Source organism: Sinocyclocheilus rhinocerous, unplaced genomic scaffold, assembly GCF_001515625.1.
Source record: "Sinocyclocheilus rhinocerous isolate Xijiao unplaced genomic scaffold, SAMN03320098_v1.1 scaffold127, whole genome shotgun sequence".
Lineage (NCBI taxonomy): Eukaryota > Metazoa > Chordata > Actinopteri > Cypriniformes > Cyprinidae > Sinocyclocheilus > Sinocyclocheilus rhinocerous.
Genome location: NW_015664685.1, coordinates 1,335,332 through 1,343,586, shown reverse-complemented (window position 1 = coordinate 1,343,586; position 8,255 = coordinate 1,335,332). Strand labels below are relative to the sequence as shown.

At 37.5% G+C, this 8,255-nt stretch overlaps 2 protein-coding genes across 10 annotated transcripts in view; one reads left to right on the top strand and one right to left on the bottom strand.

Moving 5' to 3' along the window:
* acaca (acetyl-CoA carboxylase alpha) overlaps positions 1 to 4,397 on the top strand; it is a 73,592-nt gene extending 69,195 nt beyond the window's left edge. For all 8 annotated transcript variants that reach the window (XM_016541118.1, XM_016541117.1, XM_016541116.1 and 5 more), the window contains one exon: positions 3,082 to 4,397. In XM_016541118.1, coding sequence (XP_016396604.1) covers positions 3,082 to 3,208 — 127 coding nt within the window. In that variant the 3' untranslated portion in view covers positions 3,209 to 4,397. The remainder of the gene's footprint in view (positions 1 to 3,081) is intronic.
* An 841-nt stretch (positions 4,398 to 5,238) lies between these two features.
* LOC107730321 (protein AATF-like) overlaps positions 5,239 to 8,255 on the bottom strand; it is a 17,605-nt gene continuing 14,588 nt past the window's right edge. For both annotated transcript variants that reach the window (XM_016541120.1, XM_016541121.1), the window contains exon 12: positions 5,239 to 5,489. In XM_016541120.1, the coding sequence (XP_016396606.1) occupies positions 5,438 to 5,489 (52 nt within the window). In that variant the 3' untranslated portion in view covers positions 5,239 to 5,437. The remainder of the gene's footprint in view (positions 5,490 to 8,255) is intronic.

The following is an 8,255-nucleotide window of genomic DNA, read 5'->3' as shown; positions in this document are numbered from 1 at the left end:
TCGTGACATAGGCAAAACAAATTTTTGGGCCCCCCTTCCCTATTAATATAATAGGCCTAATATTACCACACAAGCACACAAAAATATTTCTTAATCAGTGAAACTGTTACAGTATTTTAATAAGTAAATAATTTTGCTGAGTTATGCTGATGTTGTGGCTGGGCAAGCAAATGTTTGTGCTTGTTTCTGTATGATATAATTGTTCATATATCTATTAAAATACTGATATTCTGGTCTATAACTCCTCCCCGAACTTCCCTCTGCCCTGTATCTTGGTCTCTCATTGGCTGTAGGTCATCGCCGATGTGTTTTTCAGTCAGAACTCATTTCACACAGTGTGTTTGTGAATCGCCGACAGCTCCAGATATTTAGCATGCCAAATATTTTGCGGGTGTCGGCGATTCCCTCAGATCACGTCTTTGATAATTCGCACTGCGTGATTGTCACTCGCGTGAACGAGCACCGATTTGCCTCCGATTTCGGGCATTTGTCGGCGATTTCGCAAAACCTGTCGGCGAGTGAGAAATCGGGCTAAAATCGTGCAGTGTGAACTCGGCATAAGTCAAATATCTGGCTAAAAACATATGTCCACATTTAATAAGCAAAAGTAAACAATTTTGGGTTTGAATTGGATTTTGTCTTAAACTTTGACCATTGGCAGTCAATCACCAGGACCCATTTCTCAATACTTAAAGGCAGGGTAGGTGATTTGGTTGAAAAAACATTTTTTGTTATGCTGTTTTGAAAGTCTCTTCACATCCCGACAACAATCATTAAGTTAAGTGGTCTAAATGTATTTATATTGTCTTTGGAGAGTGATTTGCAGGGAGTGTGGGATCTTTTACTTTCAAAGCTAGCTTGCTATTGCTAGCCTCTCGCAAATCGCCTACCCTACCTTTTAAGTTAAAAAAACTCTTCACACAGTGAGCACAAAAGCAGACTGTGTGGGCTAAACTGTGGATCATTTTCCATTGCTTTGGCACAAAATACATTCATTGACTACATCTTTTAAATTACATGAATCCTTTTCTCACTCAGACACAACCTCCACTAAACTCTTTGTACCTACAGACCAATTTGCATATTTACATACTTTTTTTTTTTCTCCTAAACTGTTCAACTTAATTCAAAAATTAACATAGTACAAAACTGAATAAGACCGCGATACATTTCAACAGTAATATCGATTTATATAAAAATCTAAAACATTAAATATTATCAAAATATTTAGATGTAGCTAAACACGTACACGTACACGAGTGTTAGTCTTTCAGTTTCAGTGCCATCTATACAAAAGGGGACAACTTAGGAATAATTTTGTAGTGTAATGTAAACATGACATACTACAGTGAATTCAGAAATAGTAGAGAGCTTTCAATATTGTTTTGTAAATATTTTACAAATATATATATATATATATATAGTATAATGCTACCTGCCCGTGATTGTTTAATGAGTGATGAAGTATGATTGTTGGTTGACAATATTTGCTAGTTTTATGTAACATTGACTTCATTTGAGTCATGAAGTTTTTTGGTAGTTTTAGTGCATTTTAGATGTGAAATTTACTGCTGCGCCAGCCAAGCTAGAAGTTGGTCAGAAGAACTGTATAAAGAAAAAAAAATATTTAGCTTTCTTTTCTTGAAGTGGTGTGTGTGGGCCAGAGAATATATGACAGTTAGAAATGATCAGAATGGATGAACGTATCGAGCTCTGACTAGGCCTCAGAAGAGTCGCCACACCAGGTCCTGGAGCAGAGCCAAGCCCCCAGGGCAGGTTAAAGTATCTGCAGAAAACGGTGTCTGGACCACTAATACATTACCCTAATCTGAGAGAGCTATCTTAAAATACAATTAATCTCCACCCTGCCATGCGCAGATAGCAGAGAAACACGCTGTTTCTTAATTAAAAGCAAACGGATTAAAAATGATTAATATGGGGCATTAAATGTTCTTGCTGACTACAAGTGCTTGTGTTTTTTAGAAGCGCGGAAGCCCATTAACGCCTCGACAAATCTTCACAAGAACAAGTCCAGCTTTGTTTCAGATCAGCCTGATGTTATCAGTCTAAGCCTAAATGAAGAGCCGTTGATTAGGATTGTGATTTGGTTTTCAAATAGAAACATTGTCAGAAAGTTTGTTTGGCAGGATGTTTCAAACAAGTTCCATGTGTTGAACACTTTTTTTAAATTTTATTATTATTCTTTTGTTTGTCTCTCGCAGGCTTATCTGTGGGACAGTAATGAGGATGTTGTGGAGTGGTTGGAGAGGCAGCTGGCAGAGGAAGAGGGTGCCAGATCTGTCATCGATGAGAATATCAAATATATCCGCAGGGATCACATCCTCAAACAGATCCGCAGGTAACATCTAGACACCAGTCTTACGAACATGACTTTTCTAGTTGTTCAAGATTGTTTGGGTAAGGATTAGGATTTTTACAAATATTTTTTTGCTTAATTTCTATCCGATAAAATATTTTAGATCTTGGCATAACTAGTAAAATGTGTATTCTTTATTTTTTTTTAAAAATGCCCATGCCACTTTATGATTTTATTGATTTACATGACTTTTCCTGGTCTAGATATCACACTTTAAAAGCCAGACTTCCTTATATAGGCTACCCAGGTTTTTCTAGATTTGTGGAAATCCTGGTTGTTGAGGGAGTGAATCAAAATAAGTAATATCTACTAATTTAATTATTTTTAATTATTTTATTTTTCAATGAATGTTTTGTACAATTTACAATTATTATTATTATATTTTTTATTAATTAATTAATTTATTTAAATTGATACAACTGCAGGTGGAGGACACTTGAGGGACAAACAAACTTGTCCACACTAAAATTAGATTGGGAATCTGGGTTTGGATTCTTACTAAAAATGTAAAATTAAATATATGCAAATATAAGTGTATTTTGGATTTTAAAAAATGTTACTTTAAACTTTATTAAATCATAGCATTTCATTTTCATTTTCAGGTCAATGCATTTTTACACCCCTATTTATCCATGTAATTATGTAATTTGTATATATTTTGTATTTTTAAATAACTGTTATTTTGGTCATTTCATCTTTTTTAGCCTGGTTCAAGCTAACCCTGAAGTGGCCATGGACTCCATTGTTCACATGACCCAGCACATTTCCCCCACGCAGCGTGCTGAGGTGGTCCGCATCCTGTCCACCATGGACGCCCCTGCGTCATCGTAGAGCTCTGTTTACACACAATCATCTGAGAGGCCTGATGTTACTGGAAACTGGAACTAGAGGAGCCAACATGGCAGTGCTGTGACTGACTTCACATTGTTGGCTATGATTCTGAAAGTACCAGTTATAACAGATACTCGGTGTCAGTATTTATGAATGCACATCAATGCGCACCTTTAGAAACACTAAAGTAAAAAAAGGTACTAGTGTTGTCATTTATAGTTTTGCAGTCTAGTCAAGTGCACTTTGAGACTTAGATTGAACAGAGACCAATTGTAGAAACAAGCTTCCCAAAGCTGCTGTTAGAGGATCTCTGTATAAGGGAGAACATTGCAACTTAAAAATCAACTTTAAACTTTCTCCTATAACAGTGTGGTTATAACACCCGTCCACACTGAGAGTAAGTGATGTCATAACTAGATCACTCCTGCTTCGTGAGTGATGTAGCTGTATTTCGTCGCATCATTCGTTTTGTAGACATGGTATTATTCTTCACATGCAGGATGGTCGATTGAGCCATATGACCACATCAGATTGTGACTGCGCTCCTTTCATTCCCTTGTGGCTTAACCAAAAAAATTATTTAAAAAAAATGTGTATCCACTGGTATTGTACTTATAAATATGATGTTTATTTTTTTAGCATAGATGATATAATACAGAGAAGTCGTTAATAACTTATTAAACAAACATGTCTAAGTCATCATCAAGTGCTGCACACTGTAGTTCAACATAGTACACTGTACTGTAAGTGCGTAACTGTAGAACATGATTGTTGTTACAACATACATATTCTGGAATGACAGAAGGAGTACAGTGTAGATATATACTAAATGAAAGCAGTGGAGGTGGCAAAGGATACTTGAGAGAGGTGAATGGAATATTATACACAGTTTAAACTGGCAGTCATGGTGTTCCGTTGTATCCTCACTGTCTCATTGGAATCATGATGGTTGTCGCCACTCCAGTGCTAGCACTTGACTCAATGAAAGGTGAAAATTGTGTCAGATTTGTTGACATGCTGTGACCCATCGTGTGCTGGATTTTCTCATGCGTCTGTAAGTGTTGCTAAGCGTGTTACTGAAGAGCTCAGAAGCTGTCTCTCTTGTCAAAATGGAGGATTTCCTGTTTACTGTGGCAAGCTGTAATTGCCTCTAAAAAATGACTAAATAAAATCAAATTCTTACGTTAAATTCTTGGCTCAATCTTCATTGAGAGGTCATGTTATGGAAAACAGGATTTTCTATAATATACTATACAAAAGGGCCACACACCGAACCCTGAGGTACCCCAGTGGTTAGTTTCTATAAGTGAGACCCCCGTCCCCTCTGAAATTCTCTAAAAGATATACCTTCGAGTTGGACTCAAATGAGTTTGGGTTCCCCAGTTACATTTTATCATGAATTCCTTTTGTCAACCTGACACAATGTAATGCAGGAAATAGGCAAATTCACAACAAAGTACTGTCACTAATTTATGAAGCAACGGTTTAGCTGTTAATAATGGGTTATCTATGTATAGATGTCATAAATATACAATAACAAAATCAGCACCTTAAATTCTAAGGATCAAAGAGGGTGGGAAGTTACACATTAAAAGTATGCAAATGAGCATAGCCCACGATAAAAATCCTTAGGTTTGGTGACTGTTTCTACCACCAGATCATCAGTGCTTGTCTTCATGCTATTCTTTAGTCTTGAGAGAAATCAAAGGCAGACAGAAGGATCCACACTTCCATTGATTTATCAATTCAGCAATCATTGTCTCATTCAGTCCCCTCTGTGTGGGTTTCACAGTCTATTCTCATACTACCTACCAACAACGACAAACTGAATCACGGCAGTTCAATACCCAATTAAAATTATGGCAGCCAAAGCTTGTTGTAGATAATTGGAGGAGAAGGTTTCTCTGATACCTCTAATCAGATTACATTACAGAATGCTTCCAGAGAGGGTAAAACAGATGTGCATATTGGTTTCACTACATGTGATCATGTACTAAGTGTAAAATTAAAGCATCAATGAAAACACTGTCTTTGTTGACAAAATGGTATTTTAATACAAATAGGCACTAAAATGTGACGTTATACAATTCAAAAGAAAAGTTTAGTTTCATTTACAGGTAATCTCGAAACAAAAACCTAGGTTTGAGTCTGGGGTAGGTTTGAAGTGTGTGTGAAAGCAATACAGCACATACACACTAGAGTTTAAGCATGTTAATGCTGATTTTTCAGTCAGTGTGCCATCACTGGACCATTCGCAAACAGGGAACGAAACAGCTCGGACCTGAAAACAAACAGAACACAATAGGTTGAATGCATAACTGTATTTCTCAACTCAAAGGCAACATTTAGTGTTCTGCTGAAAGCAACGGATTTTGTCACTGGCCAAATATCATTTTAAAAAGTACCATATTTTGGATAGTATCATAGTCTTAGACATGTTCATATGTAAATACAATACATCCAGTGTCACAGTATACTTCTGTTCTAATGTTATACATAAAATGTAGTACTTTTATTTCGCAAGGATGCATTAAATCAAGTGACAGTAACAATTCATAATGTTAGAAAATATTTATATTTAAAAAATGCAATTCTTTTGAACTTTCTATTCATCAAGGAATCCTGAAAAAAAGCATCACTATTTCCACAAAACATTAAGCAGCACAACTGTTTTCCGCATTGATAAGGAGAAATATATGTTGAGCACCAAATCAGCATATTAGAAGCATTTTAAATTGTAATAATATTTCATATTACTACTGTTTTTACTTTATATTTTATCAAATAATTGGAAGTAAATAGGCCAATTGAGGATTAAAAGCAGGGGCAGGGCAGGCTAACAGGCCCATCCTTAATCTGAAATCCCTGTTAGAAATGCACAACCAGCGTTCAGGATTACAGCACACTGCCGCCGTCACACAACGCATACATTCGGATCCAAACAGAACCCGGAGAAGCAGAGGGGTAAAGTAGAGATGCTCAGGATCAAAGGGGAAAGTTGAGTCCCGTCTCTGCTGATGAGGTTTACCCAGGACCCAGAATTCCCGGCTCTCACCATCACCCCATCAGGGGCAAATGCACTGTGATTATCTCTTAAACCCCAGCAGAATATGTATGCTGCATGTCTGCTTGCTCACCCTTGTGCAAGAGAGAGTGCACCCCATCCTGCAACGTCGGCATTAACATTCATGGGGCCAGTGGTGCGTGTCGGGACTATGGAGCCAGAGTTGAGATACGGCAGAGTGGCTGTGTAAGCAGGCTGAGGGAATGTGTTTGTGTGTATGAATGCATCTGGCTGTACTAGGAAAAGGTCGCCAACAATTCCTCATCGGCAAAGGTCACAAATCACACTCTGATGCCATCGGCATACATCAGTATTACTGTAGTTCACCGATTGTTATGTAAATAAGACCAATCCAGCAAGCACATGCGTTACTTACTGTGTGTGTGTGTGTGGCTGGCAAAGGTCAGGCTTCAGTATGTGTCATCTATGACTCTGATAACAGTACCAGTGTTATTAGCATGTTAACTGTTCAGAATCAGACCACTATCATGATGTAACTGAATGCTACATACACACACACACACACATAATGTTTGAGGTTAGTAAGATTGTTTAATGTTTTTTACACTCACCAAGGCTGCATTTATTTGACCAAAAATACAGTAACTGCAATATTGTGAAATATCATTACAATTTAAATTATTTTTTTGTTTGTTTTTTTTATTTTTAATATGTTTTAAAATATTAAAAAAAGCTTTTATTCAGGCTATACATTTTTTACCAGTATGCAAAGATATAAGACCAACACGTCAGAAAAAAACAAACAAACAAACAAACAACAGAATCACTGAGTTGGAAAAAGGATCACCCCCTTGTGTCAGTATTTTGTTGAACCACCTTTTGCTTTAATTACAGCCTTTAGTCCAGGGATCCTCAAATCTGGCCCACGAGATCCACTTTCCTGCAGAGTTTAGCTCTAACCCTAATCAAACACACCTGAGCATGCTAATCAACGTCTTCAGGATCATTAGAAAATCACAGGTAGGGGAGTTTGATCAGGGTTGGAGCTAAACTCTGCAGCGCATTGGCCCTCCAGGGCAAGATTTGAGGAACACTGCCGTACCATTCGTCATTTTAGCTTTCAGAAGGGTACTCGCGACCGCCCCCTATGCACCCTTGATGCACACTTCTGCCGAGCCCGCACTGAAGGCTGATTTATACTCGACGCGTCCGTAAGTTCACTTGGGTGCACACGGCAAAGATGACATCATTGTCATGTTGGAGGAAGTTCACTTTGAGTGCACGCAATTTCATGTGGTGCTTGTGCACAGCATTTTTTGTCGAGCGAACACTTTGTGCGGCACCGCATTCAACATGAACAACTTTGAAGAAATTTTGGCTGAACAGTTAGGCCTGTACAGACATCTTTATGATCAGTCCATGTGTGATCATAGGGACCGCCAGATGGCAAATAACTCTTGGCAAGAAATTGCAATCACCTTGGGAAAGGAAGAAATTGTTTGCAAGAAAGTCTGGAAGAACTTAAGAGATAAGTTTGTAAAGGCAAAAAAGAGAGTTCATGGTGAAAATGGAGACCCAGGTGGATTCAAACATGTATCACCGATCCTCTCAGAGCTTGGCTGGTTATCACAATTTGTGAAACACCGGGAAACGGATTCAAATATGGAGGATGAGATGAGTGAATACTTAAAAAACCTAATTACCACACAACACCATGTCTATTGTTATCATTGCAGCTGCTAGCTCTCTGATTTCAGTATCTAGAGTACAAAATTTGCTTACACATTTAATTTACAGAGAAAAGATTCATTGTGCTGAAGCATTCATAGCTTTGATCCTCTTGCAAACAATAAAGAGATTAACCAAACAAACTATTGTTTAGCTTGAAAAACTAGAAAATACCCATGAATTGTTTACATGAATGTGTATATTTATATAAGTGATGTGTTCAGATTATGTTTTATACAGCTGATACTTAATGTTTTTTTGTTTGTTTGTTTTTTAATCTTAGGAGGAAGGCCC